The sequence below is a fragment of the Callorhinchus milii genome, unplaced genomic scaffold (assembly GCF_018977255.1).
Source record: "Callorhinchus milii isolate IMCB2004 unplaced genomic scaffold, IMCB_Cmil_1.0 Scaffold55, whole genome shotgun sequence".
Taxonomy (NCBI): Eukaryota; Metazoa; Chordata; class Chondrichthyes; order Chimaeriformes; family Callorhinchidae; genus Callorhinchus; species Callorhinchus milii.
In genome coordinates, this window is record NW_024704796.1 from 116677 (window position 1) to 138763 (window position 22087).

Here is a 22087-nt window from a genome sequence, read left to right on the forward strand (position 1 = left end):
CCTGACTGCCACATCCATCTCTACTTCACTTGCACTTTTGATCCTTACTGACAAATGAGTCAATCGAGACTGATCACAAGAGCGGCACCCTATCAACAATAATCTTTAATAATCCTTGCATTTGATACAGAGCCTTATATCAAAGTCTAACAGAATCTCAAAAAAAATCCCCCCCATCTCATGAAATCCAGTATATGATTTCTCTTTCTGAGTCAATGATCTGAGATGGAGTTGGATTGGTTGGCTCTGTGTGCTATCAGTTTACATCTCGATTGGATCGGGTTATGGGCTGTAGTTTGTGATTACCTGCCTGAAAGGAGAGAGAATGCAATAGGATAGAAAGGAAGGACCTTTTGAACACAGCGAATGCGAAGAGCCTGAGACAAATGCAACACAATTCTCTTTAAGATCAGTGACCTCAGCCAGAACATGAGAACATTTTGATGTGCTGGTGTTGTGTCCAGAGCCTGGGTTGGAGAGAGAAAGGAAGAAACTTTACAACGGTAGGTACCATCATGCTGACTATTTCACGAGTTCTCTGAGTGTTTTATTTTGTTTGATTGGTGGGGGAGAAAGCGCAGATCAATTCAGAATAGTTGTGATTATTTGCATAGCTCCACACCATTGGAAACAGTGACTTTCTGCTGTGCTATAAGATAATTGGAAACATCTGGTACTATAGACCCACTTCTTCCAATTATACACAACAGGACTGGTTGCAATCTCGACTGCTTTTTTTTTGAATCATTCCTGCCAAATTATCCAATAAAGTGAGATTCGAGCACTTTGACGTCTCAGCAGAAGGATTGAAAATAAGGATTTTTTTTTTGGCAAATGCTCAAAGTCCGACTTGGCAAAGTTCCTAACTGTGAGCAGTTTGCAAATTCCTAATGAAAACAAACGAGGCAAGATTTAATTGCAATTAATCTGAACGTTTATTCGATCCCAATTAGCTTTAATCTATGCCAGGAATCCACAAAACCCAGTCATCTCGCACGCAGCAAGGACACAAGACTGGTGCTGAAATACTTGTGTGTGTGTGTGGTTTTTTTTTAACCCTTTTCCTTTCTTTTACGCCCAAACTGCTTTTTTTTTCAAAAAAAAAAGTTTCACAATAATGTCTCATACCAACTCAAAGCCCAACTTCCCGCAAAGGAGCTGAGTTAGATCATGAAGTTGGGTAACATGGATTTTAACACTGTGATTGTGCAGAGAGAGCTTTTCCCCCTCTCACCCCCGCCCACCACCCCCCACGGATCAAATTAATCACAGCTCAGACAGTTTCTCATTCTGGGCAATTTGCAGCCCTGCAAACTCGGTTCCTATATTAGGACAGAACCATGATCAGGAGCAAAACAAACTCCACCATCCAAATCGTCGCCCATCATCTCTCACTCCTAACACGTGTAGTTGGAGAATAAAGTAGGGTTTGGCTGCCCTGAGGCTGTTGCTGATGGAAACGTTGTAGAAAGTCGCAGCTCTCCCGTGAGATGCATCTGTTGCATCGCATAAACTGCTGCCAAGTTCTTGTACACCAGTGAGGCCAAGGGTTTGCCAGAAACCAAAATACACTGCACGTTTGCAGCCCAAAGTCCACCAAGCACTTGCCCCAAAAAGTAGCCCCATTGCAAGCATGCATTGCCTCCCTATGGGGCAGCAGAGTGGCTGATGTAGTTTTGGTGCTTTTGAAACTGTGTGAGTGAAAGGTCAGTAGAGTTGGGGAGGAGACGAAAACAAGTTTTGCAGTTTAAAATTAGCAAATCCGCCCAATTGAGCGGGAAATCGCCCAATCCCGCAGCCCCGAGTGAGCCACGCGCCCGCCTCCCGTCCGCGCTTGTGATTGATTGGTCGGGCGGGAGTGTCAATCACTCCCAACTGTCGGCGTGCGTCAAAGAGGGCGTGAGCGGCCGGCAACGGGGCGTTCGGCGGTGATTGGTCAGGACCGAGCGCCACTCAGGCGAGGGCGGGAGCGAGGCGCGCCGGGCACGACGCTGATTGGATGCAGACACGTCAATCATAGCGAAGGGCGTGGCGGCGGGTGGGAGGAGGGCGAGGCACGGCCGTTGCCAGGCAGTCGGCTCCCCGGAGCTCGCGAGAGATGGAGCGCGGCTCGGCGGCCTCGCGCCGGAACCCCGGGCCCAGGCCTCAGCACCAGCCCCGGGCTCCGTGTGGCATGAGCCGCCGTGAGGACGCTTAGCGGGGCCGGCGCTGTCACAGGTACGGCGGCGGCTTGGTGGCGCGTGGCGGCGGCGGCGCGTGCAGAGGCGGCTGGTGTCCGGGGCTGCAGCCGCCGCTCGGAGGCCGCGGGGCCGCGAGGCTCCTGTTGCCATCTTGCGACTGTTCTTTATTTAAAAATAGAGTGTCCCCTTTCTGCAGACGGCGGCCCGGCTGAGGGGGGGCGGGGGGGTGGCTTTCTTTCTTTCTCCTCCCGGGGGAGGAAGGGTATTTGCCGGGGCCTCTGGCCGGGCCGCAGTCTGTCTTGTCTTGTCTGGCTGCTGCTCCAGTGCAGTGCCCCGGGGGGCGGGCGGTGGAGCCGCGCTGTCAACGCCGGAGGAGTGGGGGGTGGGGAGTGGGGGGATGAGGAGTGGGGGGTGGGGGGGGAAGTGTGAGACTCCAAATCACCTTTTTGGTCGGTTAACAACATTAATGTTCATTGCATATCGTCCCTGAAGACCTTCCTCTTTGACCGTATTGAGATGATAGTCATCATCCTGCATAATAATCCTTGCATTCGATATGGCGCGTATCATGTTGGCTGAGAGGTCTCCAGGCGCTTCACGGAGTTTATTTGTAAAAAGTCTATGCATTGACTGTATTTCGTGGCCGAATATTTTAGGGTCACCCTCTTACCCAGTGGAGTCCTGTAGCTCAGTGGTTAGAGCACTCGCTTTGCAAGTGAGAGACCTGAGTTCAATTCCAGGCAGAGGGCCAAACCTTGGGCAAGTTTCCTTACTCCACACAGAGCCTAATAATAATCCCTCCAAAACCAAAAACAATAATAAATTGGTCATTTTCAATCTACGACTGTTTGTGGGACATTGCTGTGCGCAATTGGCTGCCGCGTTCGCCCACAAATATACTGTCAACTCACTTTACAGTATATTCTGTGAAGCGCTTTGGGACATCCTACCGATGTGAAAAGCGCTATATCAAATGCAAGGATTATTATTATTATTATTATTACCCTCCCCACCTCCCCCTCCCACCTGGCTCGACATCAGGTTCCGCTCCGCCACCGATGCTATCCCACATGAAGAACACTATATAATAATAATAATCCTTGCGTTTGATGCAGCGCTTTTCACGTCTTCTCGATGTCTCAAAGTGTTTCATAGAATAGACTGTAAAGTGAGTTGACTGTATATTTGTGGGCGAACGCGGCAGCCAATTGCGCACAGCAATGTCCCACAAACAGTTGTGGATTGAAAATGACCAATTTATTATTGTTTGTTTCGGAGGGATTATTATTAGGTGTGTGGCGTAAGGAAACTTGCCCAAGGTTTCGCCCTCTGCCTGGAATTGAACTCGGGTCTCTCGCTTGCAAAGCGAATGCTCTAACCACTGAGCTACAGGACTCCACATATACTTGCAAGTTGATGTTGTTTTGCTTGATGTATGCTGTAAATCAAGAAATATTTAATCAGGAAAAACTGGAAGCACTTGTTTTAACACAGACCCGCCTAGACTAGTGTAAATGGCCATTTCTCGATGGCCCCCAAGAGCCATGGGTTGGCCACCACTGCTCTAAACTGATCCCACGGTGCTAATGGAGCGACTCCCATTGCCCTGGCCGACTTAGCTGCCGGATAAATTGGTTGTAAATCAAATGATTTGGTTGTTTTTGCCGACAGCTAAAGTCACTACACTCAACTAGTATAAATCGGACGAATACTTTGCCTCGAAGGAGGCTGGTAAAAGAAAATATAGCAACAATAGATGGTTGGGAATGAAGTGACATCAGATGAGATGCTTGTTAGACATCAAGGCCTAGATGAGCGATAACGTTCTGCAACTGGACATGGACAAGCTTGAAGCCATGGCTTTCATCATTGTCTTCTCACTAGCTCCTCTGACCTCCTTAACCTCCGCAGCCAATCCCTCAGACTCACTGAACCTGTATGCAACCTAAGCATTGTGTTTGTCCCCAGTTGTCTTTCCTACCCCAAATCCATTCCCTGACCAGAAACACTTTCCTCTACATCCGACCATATCTCACACCCAAAGTTGCTGAAACCCACACTTTTGTCACTTCCTGCCATTTTTCCAATGCCCTCCTAGTTGGTTTCCCCAACTTCACCATTCACATTGTCCACTGATTTTAAAAACTTATTGCCCATATCCTCACTTGTACCAAACCCTACACTTCCTTCACCCCAGTCCTGGATAGCTCCCTATCACTGAATGGATCCATTTCAGGATCTTCACACCTTTCACTTCAGGCCCTTGCACCTCTCCAACATGCTCATACCCCACTCTACCCACCCCTTCACTTAGCTGGCTCAGGCCTTCTACATGTCCCTTGACCTCTCCACCATCAGTATCTGTGCTTTATGCCATTATTCCCCAAATCTCAGGAACTCCATGCCTCAATCCCTGGGTCCTTTCTCCTCTTTGTCTTCAGATCGCATCTGAAGACTTCCTCTTTGACCATGTCTATGGTTGTTTATCCCGGCTAGGCGTCTAATTACACCACTTACTCACTCTGAGACACCTCCCTGTGTGAAGGGTGCTATATAAATGCAAGTTAAGTTAGGGAGGAAGAAGATACTAGATAAATTAGACAAACCTAACAAAGCATCAGGCCCAGGTGGATTGCACCCTAAAGAAGGTTAGAGGTAGCTGAAGCACTAGTGAATATATTTAGGAATTTAGTAGAAAAAATAATTATACCAGAGAACTCCAGGGTGACAAATGGTAATACCCATTTTAAAAAAAAGTTATTGGAGTATATTAAAGGATACAATAAATTAAGGGCATGGTAACCGAATGGATTAAAAAATAAAGACAAAGGGTAGGAGTTAATGTGGGCAACTAGCAGCATCTCACCCGGGCAAGCAGCAGGAAGTGGTGTTACCCAGGACCGAGGTACTAGGACACTTCTGTTCACCATGTGAAATAAATAAATTGGATTTAGATATAGGAGGTTTGGTGTTGAAAATCACAGGGGTAACCAAACTAGAAATGAAAAAGAATTGCAAAGAGAAGGAAGCCATGAACAGCCTTGCAGATGGGCAGATAGATAGCAGATGAAATCTATTTTCGGGAAATGCGAAATGATTCACTATCGTGGGAAGAATAAAGAAGCCGACAATATACTGGATGGTAGGAACCTAAGAGGGGTAGAGGAAAAAAGGGATCTTATGATACAGATTCACAAGATTAAAACTAGCAGCACAGGCAGACAAAGTCACTAAAAAAGTCACTAAAAAAATGCAAATATAGTTGGATTTATGTTCAAAGAAATAGAGTATAAAAGTGTAATGTTACATTTATATAAAACCTTAGTTAGACCATATTGGGAGTACTGTTGGGTGTACAGGAAGGATATTCTAGCCTTGGAGAGAGGACATGTTAGATTTACAGGGATTTTACAAGAGATGAGTGGATACAGCCATGAGGAAAGATTGGACAGGTTACAGCATCAGAGGAATATATAGGTGAGAGGAATGAACGCATGAATGTGTGTAGTATAAACATGGTTGTGGACTACTTGAGCCAAATGGCCCGTTTCTGGGTTGTATCACTCCCATGTAACCCTATGAGACTGGAAAGTGGTTTGATGCGTGTAGGTTTTAGAGGCACTGTTATCAAATGCAAGGATTATTTGTGTGTACAGCAGAGGGTGAGGAGTAGACTGTTTGGGCTTCCAGTTCCAGATATAAAAATAGAATTGGATTTTGAATAGAAACTTCTCACACACCCAACTGTGTATTGAGCACACACAGACAATGATTTAATGATTTCTTTTTGAAGTTAGCAACTGTGATACGGGCAAATCTACAGCAGTGAGACAAATGATCGATTCATCTGTTTTGGGGAGAATTTGGTGAGGCGAATGAGAGAAATTCTTGCATATGATCTAGCTTCTTAGCATGTTGTTGAAAAGCTCAAAAAAAACTTCACATTTGAGTGATCTGAGGTTAACCCCTCATCTATAAGACGGACGCTCCAACAATGTAGAGCTACACCAGTACTGCACTGGAGAGTTTGCTGGAGATCTTGTTGTGGCAGTAGAGAGAAAAGCCCTGTTAACGGGCTACTTCATAGCACAAATGTGGATGTAATGGATTTGCACCACAAATCTGCTAAAATAGCTGACTTCTGAGATATAGGGTGCCATTCATATCGCTTCCAGTTTGATGTCAAGAACAGGAAGTGATAACAACAATGTGATAATGCGAAGGAGAGGAATAGAGGCAGGTACATGAAAGATAAAGGCTTGAAGGGATATAGGGAGAGAACAGACAGTGGATTGAATAAGCAGCTTGCTCTGAGAGCTGGGGTAGACTGGATAGGCCAAATAACCTCCTTCTGTGTTGTATATTTCTAGAATTCTTATTTGGCTGAAGTTCCATCCACCATTCAGGTTTTCAGTGGACGTGATTGCATGTTGTGCGGTACATGGATGAGATTTGTTCATCAACAAATATTCACTACACTTTACAGAAAATTGCTTTGAGACATTTTGACCATAAGGTATATCAAATGAATAGATTATTATTTTATTGCCATGACTGAGCAAAAGCTTTCCATTTTCTAGATCAGTATGGTAATTGGGAGCAAAACTTTCTGGAACAAAAATAGTTGGGATGTTGGATAGTAGAGCATATTAGTGAAAATTGTTGGATTAAGTTTCCATTAGTGCTTCCCTGGTGGTTGCTGACCTATCACTGGAGCTCTGCTTGTTGCATGAATGTCAAGAGGATTTCCCCTGAAGTGGCATGTATGCAGACATTTGGGGCAGTGAGTGCATGAGTTCTCACAAACCATTGTTTTGTGATTGCCTGAGTTGGTGGCGTGGCAGTGTGGTGAACTGGTGAGAAGATACAGGAGTTTAGAATCTTGCCACCAAGACCTTTCTCCTTAACGTTCTGCTGAATAAGGTTTTGAGTGACTGAAGAATTGATTCCTTAGGCTCAGTTTGCTCTTTAAAGCTCGATCTCTACAGATGAGCTCATCCAACTGTTTTTTCCTGGACTTTTGGGACTTGGACCTCGTTCTTTAAAGTTTCTGTGCCTACCCTGCAACATTGACGTTGACTGTGCCTTTGGTCACCTTCCTACCTCTACCCTCCTGATCCCAACCACCAGCTCGGGTACGCATCCCTGACTGGGATGTCCTATTAACGTGGAAGTCACTATACAAATGTAATTTATTGTTGTTCTTGAGTTCCTTCTTCCTCCTGAAGGTGAGATGATGAATTGGGCTGTACTGCACAGTGCAGAAGTGAAATGCAAATTTATATTTAAAGGGTAGAATTTTTAAAGCTGTAATAACTGTGTAAATTTCAGACAACAAGGGGGATTATAGCAAAAGTAGTTAATTTATCCCTTTTAAAAGGTGATGTACTACCTCCGGCTGAGAGTTCACTGCAGGTTCACGAGCTGCCAGCAGTCCTTAATAGGGTGTCAGCCTGGCTCAGTTGGTAGCTCTATCATTCTGAGTCAGAAGGTTGTGGCCTCAAGCTCCATATCAAGATTTGAATATACAACAAAAACAAAATTACATTTATAAATAGTGCCTTTCACATCGAGAGGACATCGCAAAACACTAGACGTTTAAGGGTTTGCACCCAAGTTGTGGATTGGAATCGAGGGAGGAAGGAAAATGTTTTAATTTCAAATCATCTGTTCAGATTTTCAATGTTTTTTAACTGCAGCGTCTCACAAGGATTTAAAAATGCCAAACACGCATGTTACTTTTACCTTCTCCAGTAATACAAATCACCTCCAACACATGAAGTAGTTTGTAGCATTGAATCTCCCTTTTTGCGGTAGGTTTACAGCACTTGATAACTGGTTTCCTTAAAACTTGTGTCACCGTTTTGTGCTGTCTACTCACAAAGCATACTAAAAAATTAGGATATCTCAGCAGTCAGTTTTGCAATTGCTTTCACACAAGACTGGATTTCCATAAAATATTGCACAATTTACACAGATGTCTGTGAGGTGGTATGACTTTCAATCATGGCCTGTGCCTGAGTGGAAAATACTCAATTTAACCTCTTGATTCAGGATTAAAGGATTAAATTCCGGCAGGTTTAAATAATAAAAGACATTAACACATGCAAAGAGTTGCTTGCAAAGTTTTGCTTGACAGGCATTTGTGCAAATGTGAATATTTGTTAACAGCATTGTTGCATGCCAGTGTCACAGGCAACCAACACTACAAAGCAGTCTTAGGTGATTTATTCTTTCAACTTTTTTTGATCTACTGTGAAGTACAGCACTGACTTACTAGATCATTCTGTGTAATTTATAAGCTTAACCTGACATGCTCAAATACCTCTCAATTTGAAACGTTTTGCACAAAATATTTTGTGTGAAAATGTCCACAATGTCGGCATTCATAATTCAAATTAGTGTAAGTGAGCAGTCCAAGGTAAACCCAGGTTAGTAATGACTAGTATTCACCTCCAGCTCTTCAATGGCTGAGTATTGCTTAGATGCATGTGAGGTAGTATGACTTTCAATCCTGTTTGTGTTGCCTTGATCTTTGTTTACGGGGATAGTACCACGAGATTCTGGTGTACAACGAGAGGTTGTCGTGAGATGTATCGAGTTGTGGATGTAACCAAAGTTTAAAGGATAACCATTCCCCTTAGGATGAAAAGTCTTAAATAAAGCATTGTATCTAAATGAGATTCTGTACAAGTAGAGGAAGTAATGCGCTGGTTGGCATTTCCTCATAGTAATCAATTGCCTGTGTGCGTGGGGTATGGAAACTATCACTGGCTGACTTTAACCTTCTCTCACTTAATGCACCCAAAATAACCACGATCTCTGGGATGTCGGTGCATTGAGTAGAGGAAGTTAAAGATAACCACAGTGACTGTTTCTATCCCTCAGACACACAGTCAATACTTTGTATTGAAGTGGCAGTTCCTGTGAATTGAGTGACAGAAAGTGATTCAAGTGCTGGTATTTCTTGGTATTCATCCATTTCAATAATATGCTAAATGAACATCTCCTTTGCTGTTTTATGAATGTTGTGTATTGGTTGTACCATTAACATTTCTCACCATTTACCAGTCTGCAAAATAGTTGACAGTGAATTGCTTTTCTCTCGCCAATTACGTCAACCTTATGAATTGGTTCATAAGATATAAACGCAGCTGTTGTTGAGGGAAGATGGTTTTTGATGGGTGTTTTGGAGTTTATTGTCCTAGCTGAATAGCATCTGTTGTTATTTCAGTTAAGGTTTTACCCCTCATGTGAAATTGTTTTTTTTTATTAATTCCAATTTCTAGCCTTTTTCCTGTGGGATTGTAGTAATGATTTTGATTACCTGAAAGTATTTAGAAATAATTGAACATGCAGAGGAAAGGTATTAGTGCAGGATAGGAGCAGGGCTACTCAGAGGAGCAAACATTGACCAAGTAGCCAACTGGCCTCTTAACATTCGTCCATTTCTACGGAATAAATGAATTTAGTCCAGTTTGTTTTAGTATACATTAGGACAGAATCACATTCAACAGCTTGGACCTAGTGATTTAACTATCGTGATTGTTACATTCCAAACAAAACATTTTTCAGGCCCTTGGATCGATGTGTATAAATCTAGAACTGATAACTGGGATAGGAGTGTGGCTAGGTATGACTAGGGGTGAGGGCACACAATAAGTCATTGAGTTTATGCTTTTACTTTTGGCTATTGTGATGCTAACGATTCAGAAATGTTTAGCTACTCGTATGTAAATGTTTGCTTTTCAAACATGTCATGTGAAAATGAAGATGACTGACTATAGAATGAATAAATGTCTGGAAATGTCTGTATGAAAATAACTTGACAGCCAGCATGGCTCAGAAGGGTTAGATCTTGGCTGGTTGATATTATTTTGAAGTGATGCTCCAAATGAAGTAGAGAGCCATATGGCACTATAAGTGAACCTGCATTTCTCAAAGGCACAACAGATTCCTAGGGGAACTAAACTGGAAGGGGGTTAGGATTGAGTGCAGTGCCTTAGGGGTTTGTGCTGAGATTCATTTGATTTCTTTGTTCACAGTTATAAACTGTTTTCACAGTCGAAATGTCAGCCTGACTCAGGTGATGGCACACTTACTTCTGAGTCAAAAGGTTGTGGGTTGAAGTAGCTTTGACACAATAATCTATCCAGAAACTCTGAATACATTGTTGAAAATGTGCAGCATTGTCGGAACTGCCGCCTTTTCGATAAGATGTTAATTTGTCTGCTCGATCAAATGGACACGTTAAAGATCCTGTGGCATTGGTCAAAAAGAGGAGGGTGTTTGTCCCAGTGTCTTGGCCAGCATTCCTCCAGATAAAATTGGTTATTCATTTCATAGCTGTTTGTGGGAAATTGCTGTGCAAAATTGGCTGCTGAGTTCTAAAAGATTGTTGTTGTGCACTACAGTACGAATGTTGTGAAGTGCTTTGAGATATCCTTTGGACATAGAGACACTATCTAATGTAACTTATATAGTTCAATTTGTATATTCTATAGGGCATACCAGAATTCATCTGTTAAATTCAGTATGGATTTATGCACGGTTATGCTGATTCAAAGTAAAAACAGAAGGTACATGAACTATATGGATAGAATTAACTTGCCAAAGGGGAAAGGGATCCTGTAGCTCAGTGGTTAGAGCACTCGCTTTGCAAGTGAGAGACCTGGGTTCAACTCCCGGCAGAGGGCGAAACCTTGGGCAAGTTTCCTTACTCCACACAGAGCCTAATAATAATCCCTCCAAAACGATCAATAATAAATTGGTCATTTTCAATCCATGACTGTTTGTGGGACATTGCTGTGCGCAATTGGCTGCCGCGTTCGCCCACAAATATAGTCAATTCACTGTGAAGCGCTTTGGGATGTCTAGAAGATGTGAAAAGCGCTATATCAAATGCAAGGATTATTATTATTATCTTAGGGTGTTAATTGACTTGTTTTTTACTGTGTCAAAGCAGTGTGAGGCAATAATAAACAAGGCAAACTGGATGCTGGGCAATGTTATTCAGTTGAGACCATGAAGTGTGCTTAATCTGTACAGTTACTAGTTCGGCTGCATGTGGAGTAATGCATACAGTTGGTACAATAAAGTGTCCCAGACCTTAGGAGCAGAGAAACAAAGCCAGATAAGGATAGATAAACTCATGGTTTTAATCCTTCAAAACAGGGTGGTCCAACTGGCGGCCGGGGGAGTGATTGCATCCGGCCCGCCTATTCCTTCCCACCCTCCCCAGTGGTCGATCCTCTCATGGCAATGGGAGGAGCCGGTGGTTGGGAGGACGCGGTTGGCAGAAGATCCACTTGCATTCCCCTCAGCTTGAGAGGAACTGCAGTGCATTCAGCTGCAGGGAGTTGAAATAATGCCACCTGTTGCTGCAGTCTGTCAGGAAGTGAGAGGAGGAGAAAGAGAGAGGAGAGTGTGAGTGAGAGAGGGAGAGAGAAACAGGGACGGAGGGAGAGGAGAAAAGTGAGGGCAGAGTTTTGTGGTTCACTGTCAGGATAGCCGATCGGAGCCTCCCTCAGCTGCTGTGAGCGGGGGAAACAAGGACAGGCGCCTTGCAGTTTTCCCTCTTTCTCCAGTGAAAAACTCCTCTATGACCTCCCCTCCCCATTCCGAACGTTCCCTTTATCCAGCAAACACCGGATTGCTTCATGTACCCCCACCCCACCTGTCCTACCATCGCTATTTTGTCCCCATTTTCTGGAGCTCCATTCTCAGAGTCCCTCCAACTCACACTCTCTCTCTCCCTTCTTCCAAGATGTGCCAAGACCTAACTCTTTGATTATGCTTTTGGTCATCCCTTCACTTCCCTATCCCACCTCCCTCTGCTCCCACCAGCAGCTCAGGTGCCCAGCCAGCAGTGTCAAGCGCTTTGAGACGACCTTCCAAGGTGAGAAATGCGCTGTGGTAATGTTACATTTCTGGAAGGAAAACGCAAAAATTAATATTGATAAATATTGATTATGTGGCTTGCGGACATTTCTCAAATCCGGCCCACCTGGTTTTAAAAGATACATCTGAGAAGACCTGTAAAGGTTTGTAAACTGCTAAATGGGATTCAGAAATTAAACGCAGAATAGTGCTTCTTGATGTGCCAAACCTTGGACAAGAGGGTGTGGATTCAGAAGTATGATGGCGAAGGGGAATAGAGGCAATTAGGAGAGGTGGAGGCTCATGGATTAGAAATTGACTAATTTTGGCATGGACTATTTGGACTGATTGTCTTGTTTTCATACTTTAATAGTATTTGTGTAGACAGACAATAGTAAGTATTTCTAGGATATCCATCAGGTGGAATTGATGAGGGTACCAGAAGGGTGGCAATGGTGAATTGTCATTGAACAAACAGTCTCATGCTTCAGTGGGGGCGAGGAAGGGTTGGGATTCTTGAAGGATAAGATCAAATGTTTTTTTGTGTGATGCCACTACTTCTGTTTTTATCTTTAAATTTTGTTTATAAAGAAAGGAGCACTCATTGTTCAGAGAATAGTGCGATGGTTCAGGGCCAAATATCTACTGCATTACTCATTCACTTTTGAGTACAAATACTTGTTGAAGTCAACATCATGTGAACTGTGAGGCGAATCTGTGGTCGGCTTTCACAGTGTGTTTGAGCAGAGTGCAGATGGATTATTTGCACGACAGGTTTTTCTGGTTGTTTCCTTCAGTTATAACAACCTAAAGATGAGTTTGCAGCCTCAAAATCGCCTGAGCGCCATATTTTTCGAATTGTAAAAAATGTCAAAGACTATCAGTTGAATGAGACATTTTCTCATTGAGGCAGAGATCACAGTTTTCCAGCTTTTCACTTTAATCTGCAAAGAAACTAAACGGGACACTCTGAATACGGTGCTTGGGAATGCTACATTGTGGGAGATACTGCTCTTTGGAAGAGATGTTAAACCAAGGTCTTGCTTGTCTACCTGTGGCTGTTAAGAATCTCACGGCACTCTTCGAAAAGAGAAGGAAGTTTCTCCCAGTGTCCTAGCCAACAATCCTTTAGAAAATTAGTCATTCACTTCGTAGCTGTTTGTGGGTCTTAGCTGTATGCAAATTTGCTTCCACTTTTTCCACCAAATTTGCAGTCACTGCACTCTACATTAACTCGTGTAAAGTATTTTGTGATATTTCAGTGACATAAGGCACTATATTACATACAGAGATTATTAAAATGCAGAATTACTTAGAAATTTGAGCACAAACTCTATTGCAAAACACCAACCTAGAAAGTTCAGTGCCATCACCATATCAGATCCAAAGTCTGCATCCAAAGTCTATGAAGAATAATGGACGGAAGTATTTGAGGTTCAATTGAAGTTGCAAAGAAAGCATGTAGTTCATCCCTGGGACACATTTCAGGGTGAGAAGTTTAGTGTTTCTTTTTTGTGCATCTCTAACACTGTGGTGTGGTGTCAAGCAAGGAGACTATTATAGTGGGGATAATAGGCATTGTGATAAAGTTTGTTCTGAGGTACAAACTGAGCTTGTCCCAGTGGGTAGTTCCACTGTGTGTTACTCAGTTGAATGATTATACTGTACACCACAATTGCCCAAACTTCAGTTCTGTGGTCAGTACTTAATTAACTGATCTCAGCCTGGCCAGTGGTTTACGTTCCCTAGGGCAGGATTTGATTTTCTAGTCACTTACTGGTGGTTCCTGCTGGGAAGTCCTATGTGTGGAATGAAAGGTAGGCAGAGAATGAACATTGGGTTTTCATTTGTTTTAGAACTTGTACACAATTGCAGCTTATGTGGGTGGAAACCCCTGCTTAATAACAATTCAGGAAGTAGCCATTATTCTGGATATTTTCATTAGAAAAGGAAATTCTCAATTGGTTTGCAATGATTATATCCTTCTTCATTGATCAGATTGAGTGATAGCCTGCAGATAGTTTTCTGTCAAGGCCAGTGAGTGACGTTCAGTACTTTCGAGCTACTGGTGTGTGTATTCTAAATTGAATCTGTCAATCCGTAAAGACATAATGCACACATTAGGCTCATGGGGCTGACCACAGGAAGCTTGTGACTTTAGCCGCATTGTGTTTATGCCTTGTGTCTCGCTGCCAACTATGACTCATCTACCTAATGTTACAAACACAGTGCAGTTTTTTCAATAACTATGGAAGTTATTCTTTGCCAATTTTAAAGGCAGTTTCGCCATTGTTGACAATATCTAAAATAGCAGCAGTAGAAAAATTAAAGTGAGTAGTGGAAATGTATTTTCACAATGAAAGATGTATCCTGATAATTTGTGATTGGTGCCTTGAAAAATCTAGACTGATCTTTAAATTTAACACTAGTCTATCCGCAGTGGATTGAGGGCTGTGTCCAGGGCTATGGAGGGAGAAAGGAAGGAAGGGGGCAGCTGTATTCAGGGCCTTCTGTGGAGTGAGGGTTGTGTACTGGGTGCTGATGGAAAATGTTAGTCATGAATGCTGGCTGTTTAATGCGTGCTACTTTTTTGGTGTGGTTTTAAAATATTCATCCCAACAGCTGTTTCATTGAAAGTTCTTGACAGAAAATTGTTGTCTTGGAAAGAAATTCAAATATTCCAATTCTATGTTTAACAGAAATAATAATAATAATCCTTGCATTTGGTAGAGTGCCTTACCACGTTTTCTAGACGCCTCAAAGTTCTCCACAGAATATACTGTAAAGTGAATTGACTGTATATTTGACCGTATAAATGCTGTGTGATTATGTTCAGTTCCATCATTCTGCTGATAAAAGTGACGTACTAGTTATTAAAACATTCACCTTTTTAATTGTCCTTGATTGTATTGTCCCTTCCCAGTACTAAAAGTGAAACCAATTTTGTCTTTCATTACTTTGAATGATTGCCATGTAGTGATGCATTTTTGCTTTGTGTTCCAGAATGCAATACATAAATCAGCTCTACTTGTACAATCCACCTTTAAACTGCAGTAAAAGGTCCACAATTCTAAGTCGCATTTTAATTTGCAAAACTGCAGGGTTTGCTCTGAATTTGCAAGCTGGCAAAATACTTTTGAGCTGGACAGTAACTTGTTAATAAACAGAACTTTCTGGTACAGACAAACAGTCAAAGCTGATCTGCAGATTTGATTGTGAAAATACACTGATTAAATAAATAACAAAAACAGTTCTGATGAAGGGTCGTGGACCCGACTTCTGTTTTTGTTTCAGATTTCCAGCATTTGCAGTATTTTGGATTCTGATTAAATAATTGTCTATTTTAAAATGTATGTTCTCCTTTTTATGCTATTTTCTAGACAAGAATCATGCCTCCAGAGGCAAGCCATTTCACTTCATAACCGTCTTTACAGAGGTGCCTTGATGGAGTTTCGAGTATTGGGAACGGTTGGGAAACCATGATTCCAATTTTATTAGTTTGTACGAGAATAAAAAGCAATGGGCAAGTAATAGTGAGATAAAAAGGATCTTTCCCAGAGTAACGAGAAGGAAAAATTGGCAATAAACACAGACCAGCAAAAGGACTAACCAAATAGGAAACGAGTAGAGGTCACGTCAAGTATATTTCAGTAAGGAAACAGGGGAGCACTATTAACTACATCTTTCCACTCCAAGAAATGTTATTTTAGCCTTACTCTTTGCTTTCTGCCCTTCAACCATCTCCCTTTCAGGTGGCTGCATTTCACTTAATTTTATGTGCCACAATCTTTGCCATTATCTTTTTACATTGTACCTGATAGATTTTGGAAAAAAAATCTGAAAAGTGCCCCAAATAGACCCAGTCAGACCACTTTACAGCATGTAAATTTAAACGCTCTGATATGCTACCCGGCGTGAGGGGCACTATAAATGCAAATGTTGTTGTTTAGAGTATATCCTGTGAAATACTTTGAGGAGTCTTGACAGTGTGGTAAGGCAATATATCAAATGCAAGAATTATTATGATAAACCACATTCCCTTACGTGGTTAAAAAATTCTATGCACGGTTTGGTCTATAAATTCTTTGAAAAGGGAATTATGCTTTGTGAAGAGGAGGAATATTAAAGGGTATGGGAGTGAGCAGGAAAGTGGAATTAGTCCATGTGGAGAAAAAACAGCAGCTCAACTTGATGGGCTGAATTGGCATAGACTGTTATATTCTGATTGCCATTGCATTGTCCTGAATGTTGCTGTATGTAAAGAGGGAACCTGTACTCTATCTTGTGAACTTGAGTTGTCATTAATTTCCATTTAATTTCCTGGCCAACGAGTTTTACATGGGTAATTAGTACCTGCTAAAGAGCAACTCTGACCTAATACTCAAGCAACAGTTTATTTGGAGGAGGGCTGATTTTCAGGCAAAATTCAGAGTAATTGCAAGTGTGCATCTGAGTTGGCTGTTCTCATTTGGGCAGCAGTTGCAGCTATGTTTTACCTCTGTGTTCCTGGGATAGAAAGAGGTGTAAAATCATTACTTCGTTACCAATTAATAACCACCTACTTCCAAGAACTGTTGTATCAGGGCAGGATTGCTAACGGTGACCTCACCCACTGGAAAGTGTGTGTGGTGGGGTAGTATATGTTTCTGGCATTTATAGCTCACATAAAACAGGGAGGAACCAGAGGCTGAGTGGTACTTGTGGAACTGTACCTCATGGAAGAGAAAAAGGAGTTTGTATCTTCAAGAGAGGGGAAAGTTTGTTGGGGAGGGAATTGAATGCCGTTTTGGCACTTTATGATCATATTTTAGGCCCCTGAAGCTTGTTTGGTGATTCCATACTTTTGCCTTTTAAACTTTAGCCGAGATGGGTGTTTGAGACATACAGAAATCCATTACCATGCTTGAATATCCAAACGAAACACAGTTCTGTGCATCTCACGTGCACATAGAAATTCCAGTGTATTGGAGTGGAATATGTACTCTTCCTGGAGGAATGCATCCTGCTAACCCAATTCCAGAGAGTATTAAGCTGGCAAGAGTCAAGGCTTGGGGACTCCAGAATGTGTGTTGGAGTCAAATCGGCTAAAACCGCACATCTTGCCATTGATATCTCTGCTTGTTTAGCTGGGGCCACCCAATCCATTAGGGCTTAGGCTTGCAGCCAGCGGTAGCTGAGTAGGAAGAGTCCTTGCCTCCAGTGACAGTCTGACGTTCCAAGTCCTGCCAATGAGCCAGACCGACTGCTGTCATCAGCAGTGCCCTGGAGTACTGCCTGGCTTAGGAACTCGACTGCTGAGACTGCAATAGAGGGTTGGCTCGATTCTGACATTCCTTTGCTAAACATGTCTATGTCACCTTGGAACCAGTTCAGCGCTCTCTCCCCCCCCCCCCCCCCCCCCCCCCGGGAGGATACTCAGTAGTGGTCACTGCACCTGTGGTACTGAGCATCACCTCATTACCAATTAATAACCACCTACTTCCAAGAACTGTTGTATCTCTTTGGGGAGAAAATGAATTACTTGTTTGCTCTTTCTCCATTTATGCACATGCTTCATTACCCAGTTCCTGCTATGAAAGGCGTACTCTGCCAAGATGTGGCAGGCACACATCACCCAGTCGAATATTCTGCTGTGGTGTTGCAGTTTATTTATGAACCAGAGAAGTACATCTATAAAACTGAGAACCAATTTCTGCTGTTACTTGGCAATTTTGAATATGATTGGTCATCATTATTAAACGGCAGGCATGACAAAGTGGGGTGTCCAGCATGTTTAAATCACCAACTTGGTTGCACAGTGAGCTATAAAGCAGAGAAAATTACGTCTAACTTGTAATGTGTCAAATTTGAAACAAGTTTCAGATATTTGACAACAGGAACATATATTGCTGGTTTATAATATTGCTCTGTCAAAATAATACTATGTAAAGAACCATAAGACTCACAAAGTTAATGCACTGAAAGTGTGAACCTTTTGGGCTTTTGTGTTAATGTTGGAAAATTTGCTGATCTTAAGAGTATGTTTTGAGGCAAGGATAAGTAACAAACTGCCAATTCCTTACTTTTAATGTAATTTTAGATAGCCAGGTGGAAATTAAAGCACTCTGTTATGGCATTGATCAGAATATCCAGGATTTGTGGTTCAGGAATTAGATTTGTAATTTTGTGCCATTAACCCTTGCTGATTTCCCAGAGTATTTCAACATTACAATTGTGAGGTTTGAGTTGAACAGAGTGTCTGATTGGAAAAATCAGATTTTCCTGTGTTCAGTGCAGAAATTGAGTTATTTGGGTGCCGGTGGCATATCACAGGGCACATTTTGTATGGTAGGACTAATGGACCTGTTGATGTGCTGAGAGTTGGGGCATTCTCCATAATACATATGTTTATTGAGGTGTGCTTTTAATGTACAAAGTCCTCAACTGATCCTGGCTACACTGATTTCAAGTAATTTTGTGTTAGTACGGTCTTTGTTTTTGGACTGCTGGGTGTCTGACACATGTGGAAACTCATCATCATGCTTAAGAGTATCCAAACCAAATTTCCATGCATCCCACCTATACATGGAAATTCCTCAGAGATTTATTGGTCATAAAATATTTGTTGGTCTTGAAATATATGAACCTTTTGTGCGTGTCTTTTTTTCTTCACTAATAATCTTATTCATTGTGCAGGCATTCTCTTGAATTTTGAATTCCACATACATGCCCTGCCCATGCTAATGCTGAGAAGATTCGGCAATGATTACTCATTTTCCAGTTTTCTGTGACAAGGAATTGTTGCAGCAACCAGTTTGTTTTGGGGCTTTGGAAGCTGCTAGGTCATTAACTCTGCTGTAGGGACTGACTTGTTAAGCTGTAGGGCAGCATATTGGTAACTTATTCTTTGTATAGTCATTCTCTTAGCATCTTGTTGAGCCAGGCTACCTACACTTTGACTGGCTTTGCTATATTTTTTTTATGTATGTATAAATATATAGAATCAACATAGGCATGTGAATGGTTTTCATTTCTGTATGTTTCTTTAGAGTGGAGGCTGCAGGATGAAGAGGAGAGCATCAGACAGAGGAGCGGGTGAATCTTCCACTCGATCCAAGGCTCTTTGTGTTGGTATCTCTGGGAGCAACAGTAAAAGAGCTGGACCGTTCATTTTGGGTAAGTTTCATTTTGTTGTCAGTAATTAACCCTGGATTTGTGTTTAGTGCAACATTTGCCTCCCAATGGTTACCGTTCTCATCCTGAAAAATTTCTGGTGGTGTTTATGTAGGCTGACAGTAAAGCTTGCTGTGCCTTCTGTGCAAGAGGCCAAATGGCTGTGCGGTGCACCCGTGTTCGATTAAGGGGGTTAGATGGTGGGTCACGGTGAGGTCCACTGCGGTTTGTTACTGAGGCAAAGTTCCAAGAAGGCAATGTATGTGTACTTGCGAATGGACCTATGTGTTGGTCTCAAATGTGATGTTTTTTTTTGCTCTCTTTCCTCCTCTCTCTTCTTTCTTCCCCCCCCCCCACCCCCAACAAGGGCACATTTGCATTGCCAGCTGACTTTTGTCTATGGCCCACTGTTTCCAGCAGAAAAGGAGCAAGCGATGAGAAGGAAAGATTATGTTAAACTCCGAACCTTTTTCATTGGTGCGCAGATTATGATTTCTTTTTTCCAGTTTGCGTAGGGGTAGCTGATTCATTGTGGTCATCCCCATTAATGTGTTGTAAATAGGAAGTCAGGACATCGATCTGTAGCAGGAATCCAACAGCAGGTCAATAGTAAAACTTAAGCTGACAGTTATTTTCAAGCATTACCCATAAAAAATTGCATTTCAAGGGTTGATGTCAATGAGAGAGAAACTCTCAGCCGTGTGAGGTACGCTGTATTCCAGCATTGTAAATCAAGCAATCATTTTCCTGGCCGCAACATTGACCAGCAATATCTTAATCCATAATTAAGCAGATAAGATCAGTCTGAAATAACGACTGGTTCGGTAACCTTTTGGACAAACATTCTGCAGTCCTCAATACCCAGCATAAAATTCTTAGGTTTATTTCATCCTATATTTGTGTGTAAAAATAACTAAATTGTAATGGAACAGATTCTTCGGCCATGTTGCACCTCTCTGGCATAGCTTGAATTATTGGCTAATGGAAGAGTAGCTCATGTAATGCCAGTTCTTGGGAAGATGGAGGCAGTAACTGTTGAGGTGCCATTGTTTCTGAGAATAAGAACTGTATCTTATCACAAATGTACTGAAGCTTTGTCAATGCATCTTTCTGGTGGATTATCACTAGAAGAGAGAGATTAGAAGAATTAGATAGTTGATCTAATATTACCACAATGGACTATTATCACAAAATGCTATTATAGTCAAGTCCATAAAATTTAAAAGTGGTATAATTAAGTGTCAAGAGCATAGGTGTAAATAGCTTTGAATGGTTTAATTCTGTTCTGTAAACATTCCATACTGGGTGTATTGACATGCCAATGTGTTAGATTAACAGGTATTGATAGTTTAGTGTTTCTTGTTTGTAAAAATTAAGTGACTTATCCAAGGATGATAAGTAAGGGAATTTGAGTGCGGTGAACTTTATTTGTTCCAGGCAACAGGAATATTTTCAAATAAGATGAATACTTACTTTGCTGAATTTTTTAAAAGGTTTCGAAAATGCATTTCATTATTAAATAGGATTTGTCAGTTGTGCATTTTTATGGCTTTTCATGAGTCAGAAATGATTAGTCATACTCTGAATAGTTGCTTTCGGATCCTGATTACGAAAAATAACATGTAAAAAATGAGTGAAATCCTCCGCTTTGGGTAAGTCTTTTATGTCATTGTGACAGTTAGTCACAGGTCTTGCACTAAAGTAAAAGGAATCTCAGAAGCGTGCACATTATTTTTAAAGCAATTTTTTTGGTTAGGTCCTCGCTTGGGAAATTCGCCTGTGCAGAGCATTGTTCAGTGTTTGGCGAGAAAAGATGGAACAGATGACTTCTATCAATTAAAGGTGAGTAACCGACCAATGTTACATTGTACAGGTACAGAAAGCAACCCAAAAGGCTAATGGGATGTTGGCTTTTTTCTCAAGAAGTTAGAATATAAAAGCGAGCAAGACGTCATCTAGAGGATTGTGTTCAGGTTTGGGTGCACCTCAGGAACGATGTACTGACCTCAGTGTACGTGGTGCACATTCACCAGAATTGTACCTTGGTTCATGGGCTAAATTATGAGGAGAGGGTGGGCAAAGTTGTGTTCTATTTACTTGAGCTAAGAAGATTGAGAGTTTATCTGATTGATGATTTGACAAGGTAGGTTTGACCTGGTAGGGAAATACAGAACAAGAGGAAATAACCTGAAAACTAGAGCTAAACCAGTGGAGTCAAAGCAGAAGTCTCTTTTCTCCCCTACACAGGGGTTTTTGGAAATGTGAGATTCACTATCCTGAACAGTTGTAGATGCCAGGTGAATTGAAATATTTAAGATGGAGGCAGATTATTTTTTGTGGATGAAAACAGCAAGGGATATGGTGAAAGGGCAGGGAAATTGTATCAAGTTGGAGATCAACTGTGATCTAATAAAATGGTGGAGCAGAATTGATGGGCCAAATGGTCAGCTTCTGTTCCCATGTTACTATGGTTCGGTGCCCATTGTTTGTACAATATAATGACACTAACCACTGACAGTGATAAGTGACGATAGTGACACTGATAAGTGTTCAGTAATGTTTTTGCATTTAGATACGGCACGGAACTTGTGACTGATACCCTTATCTATTCCCTGATTGGTCAATAACGGTAGCAGAGATGGAGAGATGTGAAAGGAACAGTGCATGTGAGATGTGTTATGACAACATCTCATTGTCATGCTGTTGGTGTATGTATTTGATGGCAGCAATTTTCTGCAGAGGCAATAGCAGATCCAATGTTGAAAAAAGTCCAGGATGTTTATTGCCAGGAAAATGTTTTCCAGTCATTACTGCAAGGTTGCTACTGCCAGTAACCCTAAAACAGGAAAACAACATGGCTTAGCTAGAAGCAGGTT

General features: G+C 41.9%; 1 protein-coding gene across 2 annotated transcripts in view; it reads left to right on the forward strand.

Annotated features, from left to right (window-relative positions):
* The first annotated feature begins 231 nt into the window (after positions 1-231).
* The window catches only part of stk40 (serine/threonine kinase 40), a 45808-nt gene continuing 23952 nt past the window's right edge, over positions 232-22087 (forward strand). The window contains exons 1-3 of one of the 2 annotated variants that reach the window (XM_007906764.2): positions 232-503; positions 19088-19214; positions 20968-21053. In XM_007906764.2, the coding sequence (XP_007904955.1) occupies positions 444-503; positions 19088-19214; positions 20968-21053 (273 nt within the window). In that variant the 5' untranslated portion in view covers positions 232-443. Of the gene's footprint in view, positions 504-2107; positions 2218-19087; positions 19215-20967; positions 21054-22087 lie in introns of those variants that run through there. The other variant, XM_007906765.2, reaches the window with a different exon arrangement.